At 39.8% G+C, this 23647-nt stretch overlaps 1 protein-coding gene across 13 annotated transcripts in view; it reads left to right on the plus strand.

The window, feature by feature from the left end:
• atrnl1b (attractin-like 1b) overlaps window positions 1–23647 on the plus strand; it is a 1064590-nt gene that overhangs the window by 198588 nt on the left and 842355 nt on the right. For 11 of the 13 annotated variants that reach the window (XM_072239605.1, XM_072239604.1, XM_072239606.1 and 8 more), the window contains exon 10: window positions 2–156. In XM_072239605.1, the coding sequence (XP_072095706.1) occupies window positions 2–156 (155 nt within the window). Of the gene's footprint in view, window position 1; window positions 157–6889; window positions 8451–23647 lie in introns of those variants that run through there. The other 2 variants (XM_072239609.1, XM_072239610.1) reach the window with 2 other exon arrangements.

Raw genomic sequence — 23647 nt, forward strand, 5'->3', positions numbered from 1 at the left:
GGACCATCCTAAAGGAAAGTGGATTTGCCCGTTACCTACATTCAGCTGTCATCATCAGTGGAGTGATGCTTATTTTTGGAGGGAACACACACAATGACACATCTCTGAGTAATGGAGCAAAATGTTTTTCCGCTGATTTTTTAGCATACGACATTGGTATGTACAATTAAAATTTGGAATAAGAGATGTGATGCACTTTGACGTAACATCCATATGATGTTACCTGCATTGTGACAATCAAGCAGCATGTCCCAGGAATCTTCTTACACCCTTTTTTTGTATGTAGTGTATCCCCCCCCACCATCCCTTTGTCACAACTCTTATTTTCTTTCTTTCTATTTGTTCTTTTCTTCCATCTGTCTTAACAGATTTGATTTATGCATATAAGCGTGTACATCTTTTCACTGAATCTTTTATCTTTGGTGTTATTGCGATGGACACTTACGTTTCTTTAACCTTTCTTTAATTCTGTTTTTGTACAGTTACTTACACAAGCTCTCAAGTTTATGTCGCAGCCTCTCATAGATGTGGTGGGGCTATGTAGTTTCTTTGCAGATGGTGAATTTTTCAAATCTTGAGTGAAAGATCATTTTTTTTTAATCAGTAGCTTTATACCTGGCACGTGTCCATCCAAATCTGCTTGTTGCTCTGTCTCATGAAGTAGTGCCTGTACTATTTACATACCCGTATTTTCCTTATTCATTTTCTTCCCACTATTATCTCATCCAGTTGCCACATACTCATGTAATGATGATCTTTACCACAATATAAAGAATTATAGCTGAGAGCTGTTATGTTCTTAACCAATGTGCAAATTCACTGGAACCTTTGTTCAAGGAATGTAGTAGGCAAACAGTCAAAAGCAGAACTGGCATTTGAATTTCTATTCATTGATTCCTCTCATCCTCCCCCGCCTATTCTTATTTGAAGAATCATGCAGTTTATACACTGGGGTGGTATTATTAATTCTGTGGGCAAAGAAGTTGATAGAAAATACATTCAAAGCACATTATTATTTCTGGCATTGTTTCATGTTCTAAGATGAGGAAAAGGACACGATGAATGGATTATAAAAAATCTAAAATTTCTTGCTTTAATTTTAGGGGAAGAATAAATCTTGGATATTTTATATTCTTGTGAACTTAACTATTTACAAAATAAAATTGCGGTGTTTCATCGATTATTTGATGTGCTAGGGTACAGATGGAGTTAACATGCATTTTTTCAGAAAAAACATTTTCTGACTCTGATCAAGCATTTTATTTGGATATATGAAGATTTACAATGTGGAAAATTTATTCAATTACAGAATGAAGCTTGATGTTAAATTGTAATTGTTGATAGAAAATTTGCCGAATTGTCAAGTTAAAACCAGCTGCATCACTTGTTTTCAATTTTATTTAGTAATTTCTTTATGCTGCAGGGTGGTTTTCTTTGGGGAACTTTGACATTTCATTTGTACCACAATGATTTTGTTCTAGTTGTTGAACATTGGTCTGTCCAGAAAATTGGGATCAATTTATACAATCATTTTAAATTCACAGTGAAAAGGAAGAAATTAGTTCCTTGCCATTAATATTCAATTCTATAATGTTTACAGTTCTTAAAATAATGGATTTGCTTTCTGATTATTGAAATAGAAGCATTGTGAAAGAATATTTATTTTGCTCACTAATAATATTTTTGATGATCCAAGCCAATTGATGTATTGTAATTTTGTGGATCAAAGCTTATTTGCAGCAACTACATTTTCTAAATGCATTCCACATAGAATTTTGAAACTCTGTGTGAAACTGTGCCCCTGGTGTAGAACAACATCATGTCCAAGAGGAAAAGCAAATGAGTAGATGTGATGGATGTTTTACCAAATGTAAAAACACTGCTGTCATTAAGAATCCAATATTACAATTTGACCTAGAAATGTAGATAAGATGTAGTTATAGTTAGTGAGTGCCAGCTAAAAACTAAGGTGATTATGTCTTGATGACATATTACAGTGGGAGTGCCAAAAGGGTCAAAAAATCTGCTAACCAGTGGGCATGCTCATGCTTCAAAGCAATGGGTTTGAGGAGACTATGGCAAAGGGGCAGTTTTCACAAGACAAAGGAGCAGAAGTAGGCCATTGGGCCCATCGAGTCTGCTCTGCCATTCCATCATGAGCTACACTATTCTCCCATCTAGTTCCATTCCAATTTCTGGCTTTTTCCCCATATCCTTTGATACCCTGACTAATTAGATACCTATCAATCTTTTCCTTAAACACCCTCAATGATCGGGCCTCCACAGCTGTATGTGGCAACGAATTCCATAAATCCACGATCCTCTGGCTAAAAAAAATTCTCCTCATCTCTGTTTTAAATGGGTACCCTGTAATTCTAAGACTGTGGCCTCTTGTCCTGGACTCACCCACCAAGGGAAACAGCCTTTCCACATCTACTCTGTCCAACCCTTTCAACATTCGAAGTGTTTCTACGAGATCCCCTCTCATTCTTCTATACACTGGTGAATACAGTCCAAGAGCCGACAAACGCTCCTCATATGTTAGCCCCTGCATTCCAGGAATCATTCTCGTAAATCTTCTCTGAGCTCTCTCCAACATCAGTACATCCCTTCTAAGATAGGGGGCCCAAAACTGCATCATCAACACCTCCTTAATCTTATACACTATTCCTCTTGAAATGAATGCTAACATAGCATTCGCTTTCCTTACTGCCGATCCAATCTGGTGGTTAACCTTTAGGGTATTCTACGCGAGGACCCCAGGTCCCTTTGCACTTACGATGTTTGAATTTTCTCCCCATCTAAATAATAATCTGCCTGATTATTTCTTCTTCCAAAATGTGCAGCCGTACATTTCTCAACATTGTATCTGATCTGCCATTTCTTTGGCCACTCTCCTAAACTGACCAAGTCTCTCTGCAACCTTTCCATTTCTTCAACACTTCCTGCTCCTCCACCTATCTTGGCGTCATCCACAAACTTAGCCACAAAACCATTTAATCCATAATCTAAATCATTGATATACATTGGAAAAAGAAGCAGCCCCAACACCGACCCCTGCGGAACACCACTAGTAACCGGTAACCGATCAGAGTAGGATCCCTTTAATCCCACCCTTTGCTTTCTGTCCATCAGCCAATGCTCCACACATTCCAATATCTTTCCTGTAATTCCATGGGCTCTCATCTTATTAAGCAGCCTCTTATGTGGCACCTTATCGAAGGCCTTTTGAAAATCCAAATATACAACATCCACAACCTCTCCCTTGTCAATCTTACTTGAGATTACCTCAAAAAATTCCAATAGGTTGGTGAGGCCTGATCTTCCCTTCATGAAACCATGCTGGTTTGGGCCTATATTGTCATGTACCTCGAGGTATTTCATAACCTTGTCCTTGAGGATCGACTCCAATAACTTTCCAATTACCGATGTCAGACTAATAGGTCTGTAAATTTCTTTTTGCTGCTTCGCTCCTTTCTTAAACAGCGGAACTACATTTGTGACCTTCCAGTCCTTCGGAACCATGCCGGAGTCTATTGATTCCTGGAAGGTCATTTCCAATGCCTCCACAATCTCCAAAACCACCCCCTTCAGAACCTGTGGGTGCACCTCATTCGGTTTTACATTAGGTTGCAAGAAAATGAAGCTCAGTATATGATGACATACAGTACAGTGCAAAAGTCTTTCACACAGTACTGTATTTGTCAATATAGAGAGGAGAGCAAGTTTTTAAACCTAGCGGGAGTAAAAGGTGTTGGGAATGGTAAGGGTGGAGTGCTGTAGGAGCAGTGTGGGACAGGTGGCAGAGGAGGAGTGCTGGGGCAGGGGATGGCACGGGTGCAGACACACCTTGTCCTGAGACATTAGGCAAGGTCATTTAATTCCAAACAATTGGTTTATTGACCATTACAGAATGTCTCTCTGGTGCTTTCTGCTCCCTCCCCTCTCCCTTCCCTTTTTCTCGACCATGATTCCACTCTGCCTGCTCCCTTCCCACCCTGAGTGCACAATAGAGACCCAGATCAGAATCAGGTTTATCATCACTCACATATGTCATGACTTTTTTTGTGTGGCAGCAGTACAGTGCAATACATAAAATTTCTACAGTACTGGACAAAATTTTTAGGCATTCTAGCTATATATATGTGCCTCAGACTTTTGCACAGTACTGTATATGTACTTAGATAATAAACTTACTTTGAACTTTGAAAGTTATGAAGTCAAACCTTTTACCATGGACTGCCTAGGAGATCAGAGAATGAAAGATAAGAAGTGGGCACTTGGCTTTTATAAATGTTATCAACATTCATCCTCCACGGCCATCCATACTCTGGCTGGATTTGATCTTGCATTGAATAACTGATTCTTTTGGAAGCTTGGTTATATGCATTCTTTTGTGGTATTTGTGCAATATCCTTGGTTCCATCTCGACCATACTTGTTATTCTTTCCTCCTTTTCCAATATGGTAATGAAGATTATGTTGGTTTGTGTTTTCACTCACATCTCAAATATTTTTAATTTGTTTCTAATTTGATGTTTCTTGCTGTTTTCACCTACTTTATTAATGATCTCTTTTCTCTCAAATTCATTGTTCACTAAAAGTACCTGCTGATCTCTTTAGTTACTTTGATTATCTTTTCTTCTGTATTGCTCCATCTAAGAGCTTTATTCATTTCTTCCAGGCTCTTCCTTTATTGTATCATCACTCTGAAAAGTCATTATTTTCTCTCCACTGAAGATTCTGTCAATCGAGACCCTAATCTTTGAGCTTATCTGACATTCTCCCCTCCCCTCTTCTCCCTTTTTTGCAGATTGGTAGGTCTCCGCATGTCCTTGCCATAAAACCAAATAACCTCCATGTTGATTTAGTCAACATCCTTCAGACATGCTACCTGTAGCTTGCTGTCTTCACCAAACATATCTCTCTCTTCTCTCTGGAAGGGTGGTTCCTTCTATGGCACCTGATCTTAGTCCACCTCTGCATTTCAAAGACCTTAATTTCCAAGTGTAAAACTAGGAGTATTTTTCATATGTTTCACATTTTATTTCAGCACTAAGAAAAAATATACTGAAATGGCTTCAGTAATTGAAGCAGTCCTCTTGTCTCATCCTTAACTGCAAGATTATTGGCAGAGGTAGATGCTCCCTTCCTTTACACATCCATTGTGCTTTCAGTCCAGTAAAGTGTAATTCACTTTTTCTACTCTCTCAGCACCAAGGCTGATTTACTATTGGTTCCTAATTGAAAACCATCAGGGTGTAATCTCCTTGCATGTCCAGTTAGAATTAAGATTAATACATTCTGTTAGGTCAGAACTTTATTTTCTAAAATGAGTCTAATGTTGTTTGTCCAGATTATCAGAACCAAATTTGTTACATTTAGAGGTACTGATATTTAACTTTTAATCTTGAGTTTCATGGTCGTGGAAATATATATTTATTTTATATCTCTCTTACTGTACTCATATTATGAAATTTCACTTTACATTTTAGCAAATTTTAGACTATTGATGTTTTCTGTAAGGGAAGTTGTCAAATGTTAAATATATGTGCTTTTTCATTTATAATCTTCCAATAATATTCCCTAAAATGCATAATTTCAGTTAATGCTTTTGCATTGAGTACTTGATTTTATTTAGTTTACTGCAGTTCTGATTAAACAATAAACTTAATGAATGGACAGAATGATAACATGATGACTATTAAGGATAATGGTTCCAGAAATATGGAAATTGGTTGTTGTTATTATTGTCACTTTTACTGAGGCACAGTGTAAAGATTGTCTTGCATACATTTTATACAGGATAATGCATTACGTAGTACATTGAGGTAGTACAAGGTAATAGCAGATTGCAGAACAAGGTATAACAGCTATAAAGAGAGTGCAGTGCAGGTAGACAATATGGTGAAAGGGTAGATTGTGAGGACAAGAGCGCATCTTATCATATGTATTAAGAAACGATTCAATGGTCTTATAATTCAGTGCATCTGATCATATTAAGAAACTGTTCAATGGTCTTATAATTATAATAGTGTGAAAGAGGTTACCCTTGAGTCTGCTTGTATGTACTTTTAAGCTTTCTTATCCTATGCCCAATGGGAGAGGACAGAAGGTACAGAAATCTAAATACTGAAAATCTTCAAGACTTTTCATTACTTGTGCACTGCTCAGACTCTGAAGCCTTATGAAGCAATATACTGATCCTACACTATGGGACAGAAATTTTTATTTCCAAGATCATTACACAATTGCAACAAGAGCTTAACTAATTTCTCTCTGGTTTTATCTGCCTTGGATTGCTACAGTGAGAACTGATCAATTCCCTATTTAATTAAATAAAGCTTGGTCTATTCTGGTTTTCAGCAAGCAGCTGAACAAAATCCTTGACAGTTTCTTTCTGCATTCTAGTTGACAAGCCAGGGAGAACAGGAGGCTATGCTGCCACCTCATTAAGCTCAATCAGCAATGGGCTTCAGAATAAACCAGACTGTTGACTTGTGATGTTCTTCTTGACAAGATACCATGGTTGTGGAAACAAGCGTGTCAGGAACACAAGGTTTATTGTCTTGGGTGCCTGGATTTGAAGTTACAGTAGATGAGGGCAAAGGAGAATTCTACTCCAACACTTAGCAAATCCTAATGCAAATTCCAATAGCAGAGTGACCAGTTCTCTTCGGTGATTATTTCCTATCTAACTTTCTGTTGATAAACTTTTATGCAAAGCTGTGATTTGCCTGGGAATGAGTAAAGAAAGCTTGGACTGGTATTGTGTTGTGTGTCTTGCATTGATAGAATCCTTTTGACAAAATACTGAATACAAAATACTGATCTTATCACAGAGTATCTTATCAAAGTTTACAGATATTTTAAATCTCTCCTTCTCCCAGTGTAGGGTGCCCTCCTTCTTCAAAACATCCACCATTGTTCCGGTACCTAAAAAGACCAAGGTAACATGGCTGAATGACTAGTGTCCTGTCGCACTCACCTCAATAATAAGCAAATGCTTTGAGAGGCTAGTCAAGGATTACATCTGCAGCTTGCAACCACCCAAGCTGGATCCTCTACAGATTACCTACCGACACAACCAATCAACAGATGACGCAATAGCCACAGCTCTACATACTACCCTTACACACCTGGAGGAGAGAGAAGCTTATGTGAGAATGTCATTCTTGGTTCAGGATTCAATGCCATAATTCCCTCCAGGCTCGACAAGAAGCTCAGACACCTCGGCCTTCACCCTGCCTTGAGTAGCTGGATCCTAGACTTCCTGTCAGATTGCTGGCAGTTGGTAAGAGTGGGCTGCCTCACCGCTGCCCATCTGATCCTCAACACAGGTGCCCCGCAGGGTTGTGTACTAAGTTTCCTCTTTTACTATCTGTATACCCATGACTTTGTTGCCACCCACAGCTCCAATCTGCTAATTAAATTTGCTGATGACACTGCACTAATTGGCTTAATCTCAAATAATAATGAGGCATCTTACAGAGTGGAAATAATCACCCTGACACAGTGGTGTCAAGAAAACAACCTCTCCCTCAATGTTGCAAAAACAAAGGAGCTGGTTGTGGACTACAGGAGGAATGGAGACAGGCTAGCCCCTATTGACATCAATGGATCTGGGGTTGGGAGGGTGAACAGCTTTAAACTGCTTGGCATAAACATCACCGAGGATCTCACATGGTCTGTACACGGCTGTGTGGTGAAAAAAGCATGACAGCGCCTCTTTCATCTTAGACTGTTGAAGAAGTTTGGTACGAGCCCCCAAATCCTAAGAACTTTCTAAAGGGGCATAATTGACAGCATCCTTACTGGCTGCATCACTGCCTGGTATGGGAACTGTACTCACCTCAATCACAGGACTCTGCAGAGAGTGGTGCGGACAGCCCAGCACATCTGTAAATATGAACTTCCCACTATTCAGGTCACTTACAAAGACAAGTGTATAAAAAGAGCCTGAAGGATCATTGGGGAGCTGAGTCACCCCAGCCACAAACTGTTTCAGCTGCTACCATTTGGGAAACAGTACCACAGCATTAAAAACCAGGACCACCAGGCTCCTTGACAGCTTCTTCCACCAAGCCGTCAGACTGATTAATTCATGCTGATGCAATTGTATTTCTATGTTATATTGACTGTCCTGTTGTACATACTATTTATTATAAATTGCACATTGTACATTTAGACGGAGACGTCACGTAAAGATTTTTACTCCATGTATATGAAGGATGTAAGTAAAAAAGTCAATTCAGTTCATTTCCTGTGTCGTCACAGATATACATGGCAAACCCACACTCAATGTTTCAGGACAAGTTTCCTACCCTCTGCCAACAGATTTCTGGACAGTCCATGAACTCATGAACACCGCCTCGTTATTCCTCTTTTTCATGACCTGTTTGTTTTTTTTTTATCGCAACTTGTAGTAATTTGTATGCCTGCACTGTACTGCTTCCACAAAAATAACAAATTTCACAATTTGTGTCAGTGTCAATAAACCTGATGTGATTCCAACCCACAGGATGGGTACTGACACCTGTTAGACAAAGACTATATCATCATCCAAGCAAGGGACTGTACAGATTTCAGTGTTACCCATGCCAATCACTGCTGGTTTGAAGTTGCCACTCTTTTGTCAACTACAGCAGCCTGACCTCTAAATTGTGATGTGAGAAGAATTGTAATAGATAATAAAAATACCTTTGTCAGGCTGCTGTTTATTGACTACAGGTCAGCGTTCAACACAATCATACGCTTAGTTCTAATCAAAAAAAAAACTCCAAAACTGGGTCTCTATACCTCTCTATGCAACTGCATCCTTGGTTTCCTCACTGGGCGATGACAGTCTGTGCAGACCAGAAATACCATCTCCTCCTCACTGAAAATCAACACTGGCACACCTCCAGGATGCATGTTTAACCCACTGCTCTACTCACTGTACACCTAGACACAGCTCAAATGCCACCTATAAATTTGCTTACAATACAGCTATTGTTGCCAGAATTTCAGGTGGTGATGCGGATTTGTGCAGGTGCGAGATAGGTCAGCTCGTTGACTGCGTATTGCAGCAGCAACCTTGCACTAAGACCAAGTAATTGATTGTGGGCTTCAGGAAGGGGATGTCAAGGGAACACACACTGGTCCACATTGAGGGATCAACAGTAGAAAGTGTGAGCAGTTTTAAGTTCCTGGGTGTCAACATCACTGAAGATCTATCCTGGCCCCAACATATTGACACAATACAAAAATGGCATGATAGTGGCGAAATTGCATGAGGATTTTGAGGAGACTTGGTACTTGGGGAGAAGGCAGGAGAACATGGTTGACAAAAATCAGCAATAATTGAATGGTGGAGCAGACTTGATAGTCCAAATAGCCTAAATCTGCTCCTATATGTTACAGTTTTATTCAGTCTATCTCAGAGCTAGCTAATGACTCCCAACCGGCAGGGAGAAAAACTTTGTATTACTTCGTCATCCTTGGAGTCTATTATAATTGGCACCTGTTAAAGAAATTTGTTTTTAACCAGAAACCAGAAATCTGCTTTGAGTATAATAAAAATACAGGAAGGAATGTAGTGTTAAATAACTTGTGGGGGTGGGGGTTGCTGTGTGTGAAACAAATGTGGAAACATCTGATGAACAGAGTCCAACAAAAGGAACAGCTGATGTTTAGAAAGAATGCAGGAGTTTTGTCAGGTAGTTGACATACATGCATTCATTAAATTTGTCAGGATCACTTATGGCCTGTGAAGTCAAGGACACAGTCAAAAGGTGGGGAGCTCAATGAGGATAGTGAAGCAATTGGCACCTTCTTGAAGGTGAATTTAAAAGATTTTTCTCAACCAGGGCTCAATATGTGGCAGAATTGACCTTGATTCCATTTCACAGATTGCAATTTGTCATAATCTTAGTGCCAACAAAAAGGCTGAAAAGACTAAAACACATAATATACTTTGGAACAGCATTCTTGCTAAAGTGTTTAAACATGCAGTATTTGTACAAATTCATGACCTCTCCATTATAGGAAGAGAAGGGCATGACATATGAACTGGTTGCATTGTAGTTTGGTATGGAAACACCAATGCCCTTGAATAATAAATCCTGCAAAAAGTAGTGGATACATCCCGATCTGTCACAGGTAAAGCCCTCCTCACCATTGAACACATCTACACGGAGAGTTGTTGCAGGAAAGCAGCATCCACCATCAGGCGGGGTTGGGGGTGGGGGTGTGGGTGGATGCTCACCATCCAGCTCATGCTCTCTTTTCATTGCTGCCAATAGCAAGAAGCACAGGAGCATCAGAACTCATACCACCAGGTTTGGGAACAGTTTTTATCAGTTTATTGTCTTTGCACATTGGTTAAACGCCAAGTTAATGCGGTCTTTCCATGATTTTATTTTGGTTATTATTCTTTTACAGATTTATTGAATATGCCCACAAGAAAATAAATCTCAGGGGTGTATATGGTGATTATATATGTACTTCATAATAAATTTACTTTAAACTTTGACATTAACTTTAAATCAACAAAACTGAAAGGAGAAGTGTCGAGCACCGTATTTGTATTTGTATTTTTAGTCTTTGTCTCTGTCAATTGAGAGATTATGGTGGACAGTCTGTTCCTAGAAAATCATCCTATGTTCCATCCTAAATGAAAGCAGTGATCTACCACAGATCCAGCCTCTTTGCAGACTGAACTTAACCGAGGCTGTGTCATTGCCCCAATCCTCATCTCTTTCCATTGGACTGGAGGTAATCTGCAGGGCAACTATCTACTCTTCTATTCCACTTTAGTACCAACATCATACCAATCTTAGCCACTGATTTACAATGTACTGATACTTGTGTATCTGCAAACTGAGAGCCAAGCTCTTACACCATTGTCGATTTGATCATTGAAGACTTCAGAGGTGTTATGTCGCATTGAGCATCTGCAAGACCAGAATGGAGAAGTTCACAATTCTTGGGAATCCTGGTCCAAGTTTGCTCAAGTGGTGGAGAGCCATCAGAGAAGACCCCAAACCTGTTGGTGCTCTTGTGAAGGCCAAACACAAATAGCATGTCAGAAGTGAATTAACCCACTCTGTCCCGCATTGCACCTGTCCCTCCTGTGACAGAGTTTGTTGATCCAATGTCGTATGTGATCACATTGAATTCCGTAAAATTATAATATAAGAAAGCCATCCTCCACCTTGAGAGACTGCCTAAAAAGAAGAAACACTCAAGTTTTTCTGGATTCTAATTGAAAATCCTAACAGAACAGGAATGTTTGCTGCTTCCTTATTAAGCATAATAAGCAATAGGCTTCAGAAGAAGTCCAACTTATGAAACTCCCAGTCATGGCTGGATATCACTGAACTGGAAATGGCTGCATGGTCAGTGTGAGGTTTATTTTCTCAGTAGCCTTAAGTTCTTCATTGCTTAAAGCATTTGAGTTTCTTGGGCACTACCCAGAGTAAAATCTTCTAGTAAATGTCACCCAAAATCGTTCTTGCTCTTAACTTTCTCGTCTACAGTTAGGTGAATACTTCATATCCAGTACGTTCATTATTCAACATCATTTCTGTGCTTAGTGGGCAATTGATCACTGTTGGGGAATTGTGTTACCAGACTATTGGTCTTGGCAAAGTGCCAAATACTTGAATTGCAGATTGACATATTAATACAAGAAACTGGAGAAAATTGTATGCTCACATCAGAACCAGTTGAGTGAGATACTGATAGCTATAATATAATTTAAAATTATATCATCAATGAGATGCTGGCATACAATGAAATTATACATCCAGCAGAGTTCTATAAATGCCAACTGCGTATTTTTCTTATTTGATAGACATCTATAAGGTGAAAAATAGAAAATCTACCCAGTGAAACTAGAGATAAACAATTGTTTACTTCTGGTCAGTACAATTTAAAAATAGAGACCAGTGTTGGTGTGACAATTTTTTGTCAGATTTCCATGTAAAACTGCAGTAATATGGCATAGTTATCACTTACTTTTTAATATCAGGTCAAAAGTATCGCTTGAGAATTGCTGATTTCTGCAGCAGACCTCTAAAATTAATGAGGAAGATAGAAACCATCACCTGTGCAGAATAATTATGAAACTCATTTCAAATATCATGTAGATTTAATTATAATATTCAAGATATAATTTAGTATAATATTAGATTTAATATTAATGTCTGTTTTTAATGGATTCTCAGATTTACATAATTCTGGTATCTTGTGAATAAGAGGAATATATGAAACTAATTATTAACGTTTTACTAGGGGTTTATTTCATTGCTGGAAGAGATACGTCTCTTTGTACTGTGAAAAGTGATGTGGATTCTTTTTAATTTGTCTCTCTTTCCTTGTCCTTACAGAGAAAATATTTCTAGGGGATGGGGAAAGTTTTAAGAGCTGTCTGGTTTCACTTTAGCTTCAAGTCAGAATAATTTGGTAGTTTTAAAAGAGGTGGGGGAAAAAACAGCATGCTTTATTTTAGTGTAAGTTGTGAACATAGTTTTCTCCATAATGTGTTGAGCTAGATTCCAATAGGTACACATTTGAAGGAAGAAAATCCACAAGCATTATTACTTGTGTTTTGCCAAAATGGCTATTCTAGAGAGTCAACAGGTGAACCTACTTGCATAATACTCAAATCACGTTTTTCTACTGCATATCAGTGGGATGGTAATCGGGGAAAGAATCTAGGCTAAATCACAATTGTAGTATAACAAGTACTGAGCTAACTGAGATAATTGACCTGAATTTGTAGTAAGCAGCAGGGTTCCCTTTGCCACTGTTAATTCAGTTTTGCTGTTAAGCAGGCAAACGTGTAGAGGAACCTGATCAGCAAAGCAGAAAGTAAATACCTCTAAATTTGTTTAACTTGAAAGCACTTATTCAGTGAAATTAAAAAATTGGACTCATTTAAAATTGAAATATAACATTTAAAATTATTTTCATCTTATTTTATAGACACTAAATCATTGGGGTAATTTGATATGACTTGGCTGGTAAATAGTAAATTGTCAGGTCAGGTAAGTTCGGGATAATTATGGTACAATTTGCAATTAACATTGCAAATAGATCTCTGATAAGGGTCAACATTTTTAAACTATGGGCAATTATTAAGGTCGGAAGGTGATTATTTGTTTCCAAACAGAACAATCTCGTCAGTCTAATTTTCTTGCTGTATCCCTTTGGCTTTGCAAATGATTATTTTTCAGATATATCTTCATTTCTTTCCTGAAGGCACCAATTCTACTTCCACTACTCTAGCACACGGTGAATTTCACATTGTGACTACTGAGTTGTGCTGCTCAACATTAAATTTAGCTGCTACTTGCCACCATTTCATCTGGCCTATGTCCCATGCAGCTTAATGGTTATCGTATTTCTCAATACAACTGTATCCTTTATTTTGTACCTTGTCCAAGGCATCAGTATATATGTGGGGAGGGTCTGTTTAAAGATTACAAAGCTCCATAATTTAATCTAATTGCCTGTAAACTTGAGCTTGGCTCTTGCCTGCATAGGGTGGCATACTGTCTTTTCATAAGCACTGTCCAGTCTTTTAGCTTATTGGTCAGTTCCCCCCCCCCCCCCCCACGCAGTCTCCTGGCCTGAGTTTCAGTCAGGAGGTCTATCATGGTCTCATTACACCACCACGCCACCCCTCTCCCCCCAGTGCTCTTCTAATTCTTCTGACGTTTGTGACCATAGAATTTCAATAGTAGAGAAGCCGAACAGTCCAGGTGGTCTGTCATGGTCCTATTCCCCCTCATGTGGTCTCTCAGTCTCCTGACCTTTAAATAGGGGAGAAGATGACCAGTCCAGGGAGTATCTTATGGTCCTATTCCTCCCATGTGCTCTCCTCAGTCTCCTGTCCTTTCAGTAGGGGAGAAGATGTTCGGACCAGGAAGCCTATCATGGTCCCATCTGTTTATTTTTTAAAAATTTTATTTATTTAGAGATACTGTGCAGATACAGCCTTCTCGGCCCAACAGACTGAGCCACCCTGAACCCAACTATTAATGCCAGCCTAATCCCAAGATAACTGAAAAATTACCAATTAACCTACTAACCAGTACATTTTTGGACAGTGGGAGGAAACTGAAGCGCTCAGGGGAAACTCATGTGGTCACAGGGAGAATGCTTCCCATGCTACTTCCTTGTCCTTTTGTCCCTCCACACTGATCTCCCTATGGCACTCATTCTTGCAAGCAAAACAAGTGCTACACCTGCCCTTATACCTCCTCCCTCACTACTATTCAGGGCCCCAAACTGTCCTTCAAGTTGAGGTGACACTTCATCTGTGAGTCTGTTGGGGTCATCTACTTATTGGGTGCTCCTGGTGTGGTCTCCTGTATATCAGTGAGACCTGACGTAGATTGGGACACTGCTTCACCGAGCACCTATGCTTTGTCTGCCAGAGAAAGTGGGATCTCCTAGTGGCCACCCATTTTAATTCCACTTCCCATTCCCATTCTGACGTGTCAGTCCATGGCCTCCTCTACTGTTGCGATGAGGCCACATTCAGGTGGGAAGAGCGATATCTTGTATTCTGTCTGGGTAGCCTCTAACCTGATGGCATGAACATTGATTTCTTGAACTTCTGATATTTCCTTCTCCCCTTCACCATTTCCCATTCCCCTTTCCCTCTCTCACCTTATCTGCTTACCTGTCCATCTATCCCCTGTGGTGCTTCTCCCTCTTTTCTTTCTTCCATGGGCTTCTGTTCTCTCCTGTCAGATTCCCCCCTCTCCAGTCCTGTATCTCTTTCACCAATCAACTTCCCAGCTCTTTACTTCACCCCTTCCCTTCCCGCCTGACTTCTCATCCTATTTTCTCCAGTCCTGATGAAGGGTCTCAGCCCGAAAAGTTTGACTATACTCTTTTCCATAGATGCTGCCTGGCCTGCTGAGTTCCAATTTCCAGCACCTGCAGATTTTCTCTTATTTGTGATTTAAACTCCTTGCCTGCCTATGCCAGTTACCATTGAATCCCTGCCTGGCTTAAGCACAAGGTGAAGCTCCTACCTTTGGTCTCAGAGCTAGAAGGGCTGTCACATAGATTTGTCCAGTGACCCGTTCCTAGCGCTCTCAGTCCTTCAAGATGACTGGGGCTTGGGGCCCAGAAATCTCCGTCATTTTCCAGTTTGAAGAGCAGTTTCCCTACTCTTGATTGTTGAGCACCCTTATTAAATGTCATTCAGAAATCAGCTTGGATAACTTCTGCTGCATTCCATTGGTCAGTCTTTGTCCGTTCATAAACTAATTCAATCAAATTATTCAAATAGTGTTTATCCATAATTAAAACAAAATGCTGAATATACTTGGGTATCTGAGACACTGAATATACAGTATCTATGGAGGAATTATCAAAGAAACGATGTGCTGATATTGGAGCGTTCCCAGCAGAGGTTAACAAGCATGATTCAGGCAATGAAGGGGTTAGAGTATGAGGAGACGTTTGATGGACTATGCTTGCAGGAATTTCAAAGAATGGGGGTGGGGGGTGGGAATCTCCTTGAAACCTATCAAATATTGGAAGTCCTAGTGGATGTGGAGAGGATGCTTCCTATATTGGGTGAGTCTAGGACCAGAGGGCACAGACTCAGAATAGAGGGACATCCACTTAGAACAGGGATAAACAGGAATTTCTTTAGCCAGAGGGTGCTGAATCTGTGGAATGTATTGCCACAGATGGCTGTGAAGAAGTTATTGGATATATTTAAAGTGGAGCTTGATAGGTTCTTAATTAGTCAGGGTGTCAAAGTTTATGGGGAGAAGGCAGGAGATTAGAGTTGATAGGCCATGAGAAATAGTGGAGCAGATTTGATGGACGGAATGGCCCAATTCTGCTCCTATGCTTTATGGTCTTCTGTTCTTATAGTAGGCATAGTCATACTTTATTAATCCCGGGGGAAATTGGTTTTTGGTTACAGTTGTTCCATAAATAATAAATAGTAATAGAACCATAAATAGTTAAATAGTAATATGTAAATTATGCCAGTAAATTAAGAAATAAGTCCAGGACTAGCCTATTGGCTCAGGGTGTCTGACCCTCCAAGGGAAGAGTTGTAAAGTTTGATGGCTACAGGCAGGAATGACTTCCTATGACGCTCTGTGATGCATCTCGGTGGAATGAGTCTCTAGCTGAATGTACTCCTGTGCCCAACCAGTACATTATGTAGTGGATGGGAGACATTGACCAAGATGGTATGCAACTTAGCATCCTCTTTTCAGACACCACAATGAGAGAGTCCAGTTCCATCCCCACAACATCACTGGCCTTACGAATGAGTTTGTTGATTCTTATGGGCAGGCAGAATTAATGTTATGGGTCAACATGGATCTCAATCTGAAATTTACCATGGTTTTCATCTTTATTCGTAATTTTTATCCAGGCAAAGAAGCTCCTTATTGAAAGCTTCTGAATGTGTTGAAAATCCAGTACTTTTGTCAGAGAAACCAATGATGTTAAAACTGTATTAATCCATTAAGAGGTTTAAAGCAAGTTTTAAAAAAATATTGGTGGCTTTCTAAGAGAATTGACCTTACGTTATGGCAATTTTGTTAGAGTAGATTGAATGTGAATGTGTTGATCCTGTTATCAGTGTTGTGCATTCATCTTGTATGATGCGGGGGGGGGGGGGGGGAAGCTCTAAGTATGTTCTTTTGTTATGAAGAATATGAGGTTAGAAACCACTTAGCTAATATTCTTTATGATCAGAATTATTGCCACTGACTTGAATGATGTGAAATTCATTGTTCTGCAGTAGCAGTACAGTGTAAGTACTTAAAATTATGATAAAAAAAGGAACAGTGAGGTAGTGTTCATGGCAGAAGGGAAGAAGCTGTTCCATAATCATTGGGTGCAGCCCCTCAGGTTCCCATACCTCCTCTCTTAATGGATGTCGCTTTCTTGAGTCACCTCCTTTTGAAGATGTCCTGGATGATGGGGTGGGTTGAGCTGGCTGTGTCTGCCACCCTCTGCAGTCGTTTTGATTCCCACGTATTGGAGTTTTTATACGAGGCAGTGAGGCAACCTGTTAAAATGCTCTTGAGTGAACATCTAAAAACTTGTAGATGTCTTTCACATTCTGAGTATCCTCAAGAACCTGATGAATTAGAGCCTCTGGCATGCCTTTTTCATGGTTGTATCAGTGTGTCAGGTTCAGGATTGGTCCTCCTATATGTTGATGTCCAGAAACTTTAAACTGCTCACCCCTCGGTGTGGACTGGTATGACATCTCCTTCCCGAAGTCTGCAGTCAATTCCTTTGCAATCCATTGCTGACATTAGGTGTATGGTTGTTGTGAGCCCTTTCAACTAGTAGTAGTAGTAGTACAATCACTGGAATCAAATATGATGTTTTTCCCTTAATGGAGAATGCCTGGGTGTGACTTAGTTTAATGTGGGGAGACTGATACACATGCAGCTACCACATTGTCCTTGACAGATTGGGGTAAAGATCTAGTGATATGAAGTGAAATATGAGGTTTTGGTTGGATTGCTGTTTGTCTGGAACCTCCCCTTGACCTTACCGACATGGATGACCCTACCAAGAGCGAATCTTCAGATGGCATCACTGTTGGGATTTCAGGAACTCACAACCCCCTCCACCATAATAAGGTAACAATCCTTGGATTACACAAGGAGGTGATCTATCTCACTTTTGTAAGCCACCTCGTTGCTATCTACCAACGACAATCATCAATACCACTTAAGCACATAATCATGAGTATCGAGAGAGAAGCAGTGGCCAGTCGTGCATCTTTGAGGTGATCATCATTGAGGAGGAGATGTTATCACCAATTTACCGTGTCTTCCAATAAAAAGCTTGAAGCAGTTGCAGAAGGAGGTACAGAGGTTCATGTTTGAGACTTAATGATTAGTACTGGGTGAGTGATGGTGTTGAATGCCAAGGTGGAAAAGGTGAAAAGTAGACTGGTATACATTTTGCAGTGTTCTAGGTACTGCATAGCAGAGAGGAGACCCTGTGAGTTTGCATCTGCTGTAGATCTGTTGTAACAGTGGGCAAATTGTAGTGGGTTCATGTCCCTGCTGAGACAGGAGTTAATTCTAGCAATAACCCTCCTGAACATTTTGGAAAAAAACTTCAATAGTTGTGATACCAACCCCACAAAGCATCTGTTTAATTTTGATGGTGAATACTATCAAGTACCATGGTTTTTAATTATATCCCATAATCCCCCAAATAGACAAGTTTCCAAAGAAAATTCAGTGATAGTTTACTTTTTTCTACCTTAAAAAGACATATTTTTCAATCCCATTTATAATAATGTACTTCCCAAGTATCTGTTATTAACTTGTGATGTTCTGTTTAATATTGAAGTGCCCTGAATGTCAACCCTGTTTTGACAATTTATGCCTTAATAGCTTCAGTAATCAGCTATATTGTGAATTATAAATTTTAGATTCTGACAGTTGGCTGTTTTTGTGCAAGAGGAATTAATAGCTTAAAATTAGATTTCTGTTCTGCAATTTCCGTTATTGCAAAACATTTAAATTTAATTTTCATGTTGGTTCCTTAAAGCACATTTAAGTTGCACTACATTTTATCAGTGATTAAATTCTTATGCAAAGCTATTGGAAGATACAACAGCCTGTTTTGTGTGTAACTAAACAACATTTTGAAACTTGATTGTCATTTGAGAAAAAATGATTTCTGAGAATATCAACATTGTTTTATTCGTTGTTGAACAATATGTAAAACACTGAATTTAAATTCTTATCCCTATTTGTTTTTGAGAATGTAATGATGAGCTGTCTTCTTGAATTACTCTAGGCCATGTGACAAAGATATTTATTAGAACACAAGAATAAGATTGTGCCATTTAGCTTCTGAGTTTCTACTGTCATTTTTTTTTTGGTCATGGCTGAGATATTGAATGACTCTATATTCCTGAATCTGCTTCATATCCCTTAATTACTTGGGTAATATAAATCCATCAATGTTGGAATTAATAGTTGAATCAGTATCAGTTGTCTTTTGTGGAAGATTGTTGCAAATTTCGACCAGTTGTTAATTTGAAAAGTGGTTTCTAATTTCATTTTTGACAGTGCTCATTCTGAACCTGGATCAACATTTCCACTCTGGTGAGGATACGTCCTCTCCATCAAACTGACGTATGGGATAATTCTTAAGGAACAAAAATTAATTGAGAAAATAGTTAGGATTCCCTTTGTTTATTTGGGACACTATGCCGCTTAGTTGGGACAGGAGATTGTTGCTGAAAAGTTTCTAACTAGTGTCAGTTGCATGCATGTCACGTGGCTGTTAGACACAATATCGTGCTTAGAATGAAGAGTTTTTAAATAGTATCAGTTGCCTGTGTTTGTGTTCAAAAGCAGTGATTTTTGTCACTGATAATTGGTGAGTAATAAGCAGTAAGACAATTCAGAACCGTTTTGCTCACTGTGGTTTCAAGTATTCAGGCTTGGAGATGCCAGAAAAGGCGGGACTGAAAATGAAACAATTTCACTACTTGAACATGTTAGGAATTACAAAGGATGTTAAGGTATCTAAAATCATCTTGAATGATACTATGAAAATGAAAATTTGAAGGATGCAATCATTGAAAGCATTGTTTGAAGGCAGTCCATCATCTGCACTAGATGTTAGTTCATTTACAGTCAATCAAAATAACACGGCAGCATACATTGGATTAATTCCTCTGTCAATAACTATTTAGGAGCTAATACAAAGTTTTATAGTACTGTGGTAGTATTGGTATTGTTACAATTTAATTTGCTCTGTATTTTATCTAAGTACATAATTTACTACTCAGTTAAATGGTAGTTCATTTTTTTTTATACCTTTTTAACTATTGCCACGAAACTTGGGCTAATTGGGCAAAATGTACTAGTCCTAATTAACTGGAATCCACTGTATTTAATTTCATGCAATCACCAAACCGTTGGTAGGCCCTTATCTAATAAGTGGGTAAAGCCACTGTGTGGAAGCTTTCTAACCATGTGCCTGATTCTGCTTTTTGCAGCCATTTCATAAAAGCAGATGAATGGGCCTGAGGAGGCTGGGTTCTGGAGCTTGTCATTTACAGAACCATGCACACTAACTCATGTTGGCACTGCATGGATTGTCAACAGTGGGGCTGTCTAATGATGAGGCTGGGGCAAGGCAGCCACGGTAGTGTAGTAGTTAGTGTGACATTATTAGAGTTCTGGGGATTGAAATTTGGAGCTCAATCCCAGCGTCCTCTGTAAGCAGACATCCCACCTCTCCCGCAAGTTCCGGGAGTCTCCTGCATATTAATAGTGGCTCCCTGATGCCCACAAATTATATACAATATCACGGAGATCAATTTTTTTGAGAGCGAGCAAGAGAAAGCAAGTGAGAGTGCGAGAGCGACCACGAGAGAGAGCGTGCGCGTGAGAGAGAGAGAGAGAGCGAGCGCTTGAGAGCGCGAGCGAGAGTGCGCCATGGCAGAGTGTTCCAATAAAAATGTAAAACATACGTCACCCCAGACTACACTAATGTGTACCCCTGCCTAATAGGGGTCAAAATAATGACAGTGTTTCTCGCTGCACTGTTTGCAACAGTAACTTTTCTATTGCCCATGGTGGGTTAAGACTATAAAAGGCATGTTGAGGTGAGTTTAACAGGTGTCATTCGTTCATTAGCATAGCTAACGTTATTTAAACTAGCTGGCTGGCTGCTAAGGAGCTACTCTATTGCAGACATCCCACCTCTCCCGGAAGTCTCCTGCAAATTGATGGCGTTACCTCCCTGAAATGAGTTTTTGCAGGGTGGGATGTCTGTGTAAGGAGTCTTAAATGGCAAAACTAAATAGCACAAAAAATGCAGTATTCTTTATGGGTTTATGAACCATTTAGAATGAAGGGGAAGATGCTGTTCTTTCAAAGCTCTGATCCATTTGGTGCAAGTTGGTGCTGATCCTAGAGAGTTACTGCATAGTGCATATAGCTGCTTTTTGAACTAATTCTTGCACAGCAAGTTGATTACTTGTACTCTGTGTGGACCTCAGTGGTCTGTGGAAATAAGTTTTTAATGTCCGCCTTAAAGGTGGAAAATCTTACTTCCCGTAAGGTGGCAGCACGCTCGGAAGCAGTGGTTTCTAAGGGGTCATCCAACAATATTGTTTTCTTTTTTAAAATGTATTTTTTGCGATCGCAAGAAGCTGCTGGATATTAAGTAATGAAGGTTTACTCCCTCAGTGAATTGCTCATTGGGGGAGAAACTGGAAAGGCTGGACTTGGTGCTGACTGTGATGCTGCCTGTGACGCTGCCTGTGACAGAAGCATCGGTATGCAGTCTAATCGTGAGTGATTGTCTTAGTCACTTTTCTTGTGACCGCAAGATTGGTGCTGTGGAATGCTGCAAGTCCAGTTCATCGGTTTATTGACTATGGCGGGGAAGCGGCGTGGTCTCGGTCGTAGCAAGGACTATGCATCAGGCCATGTCATTGCTCGTTTCCAGCCGCACCAAGGGAGGCTTTGGAGTTGGGAGCTCTACGGAACTGCCAAGGCGGTGTGGCGCGGTAACCATGTTCGAGGTGGTGCTGTCCCCCAGTATTTGCTTGGCAGAAGACAATCTGTATTGTGTTCAACTGCAGACTGCTGCAACATTCATGGACTCAGGGACTTGGGTTATATTTTTTGTGTGGCTGTATTTTACTGCAATCTCATGTATGCTTGTTATCTTGAAGATGATTACTACCTTACAAGTGCTGTATGTGCCACGTGCTATGTATGACTGTTTTGCACCTTGGCCCTGGAGTAACGCTGTTTTACATTGCTGTGTTCATGGATGGTTGAGTGACAATTAAACTGGGATTTGAACTTGAAATGAAGGTTATGCCATATGAAAAGAATAAATGTTAACTAAAATCTGGATATCTTTGGAAAACTTCTCTCCCATAATTTATTTTAAGATTAAAAGAATTGCCAACAATGAATTCATCGAACTGTAGCTAGCTACATAGGCATGATTGTAGAAAGAGGAGAGCAGTTGGATAATTATGCATCCTTGAGGTGCACAAGTGTTGATTGTCAGTGAAGAGGAGATGTTATTATGGTTTTACACTGACAGTAGTCTCCCAAGGAGGAAGTTAAGAACCCAGCCATAGAGGGAGATGCAGAGGCCCAGTGTGAAGATTGTTGATGTAGTGAGGAGATGATGGTGTTGGACGCTGAATTGTAATCAATAAGTAGTAGCCTGATGTATGTATCACTGTTGTCAAGATGCTTCATAGCTAAGTGGAGAGTTAGTGAGATTGTGTCTGTCATAGATCTGTTGTAGCAGTCAGAAAACTGCAGAGGGTCCTGGTCCTTCCTCAGGCTGGAGTTAATTCTAGTTATGAGCAACCTGTCAAAGCACTTCATTGCAGTAGATGTGAGTGCTACTAGGCAATCATCGTTGAAGCAACTCACCCTGTTGTTCTTGGGCACTGATGCCTTTTTGAAGCAGGAGGTTGCAATCATCGTTGAAGCAACTCACCCTGTTGTTCTTGGGCACTGATGCCTTTTTGAAGCAGGAGGTTGCAGCATTCAGAGGTTGAAGATGCCCTTGAAAACTCCAAAGAGTTGGTCAACATGCATTTTCTGTAACCACCTGGTACATCTTTGGGGCCTTGCCGGGGTTCACTTTCTTGAAAGATGTTCTGAGATAGGTCTCTGAGACAACGGGCACATAAGATAGAGATGTCTTATGCCAAATATATTAGAAGTTAATATGTTTTGAAGCAAAATTATATTATATAAAACCTACAGTTGAAATTGGTGAGAGTCTTCCATAAACATATACTGTCTTCATTATCAACTTAAGGCATGCCCATCTTTGTTCTGTTACATTCTCAGTGATGTTGAGATTATAACAAGCTGTATGATATACACTCACAGGCCTCTTCCTTAGATACACCGGTACACTTGCTTGTTAGTACAAATACCTAATCAGCCTATCATGTGGCAGCAACTCAGTGCATAAGAGTATACAGACAAGGTTAATTTGTTGTTCAGACCAAACATTAGAATGGGGAAGTAATGTAATCTAAGTGATTTTGTGCATCTGGTATTTTCACACAAATCAGTCACTAGAGTTTATAGAAAAACAAAAAATAAATCCAGTGGGTGGCAGTTTTGTGGGCGAAAATACCTTGTTAAAGTGAAAGATCAGAGGAGAATGGCCAGACTAGTTCAAACTGATAGGAACACTACAGTAACTCAAATAACCGCGTGTTACAGTAGTGGTGTGCAGAAGAGCATCTCTGAACAAACAACATGTTGAACTTTGAAGTGGATACGCTGCAGCTGCGGAGGACCACGGACATGCAGAAATACACTCAGTGGCCACTTTATTAGGTAAAAGAGCAAAAGAGGATATTGTATAGATAGCAAACGAGAAAATCTGCCGATGCTGGAAATCCAAGCTACAAACACAAAATGCTGGAGGAACTCAGCAGGTCAGGCAGTATCCATGGAAAAAGTACAGTCAACGTTTCGGGCTGATACCCTTTGGCAGGTCCTGTTGAGTTCCTCTAGCATTTTGTGTGTGTTGTATGGTATATATAATCTTCACCTCTGACGCCACTCTGCTTCAGGTTGCATTGCACTGCAAGGGTACTTTGCGTTTTAACAAATGACTGTATC

This window comes from Mobula birostris, chromosome 21, assembly GCF_030028105.1.
Source record: "Mobula birostris isolate sMobBir1 chromosome 21, sMobBir1.hap1, whole genome shotgun sequence".
Lineage (NCBI taxonomy): Eukaryota > Metazoa > Chordata > Chondrichthyes > Myliobatiformes > Myliobatidae > Mobula > Mobula birostris.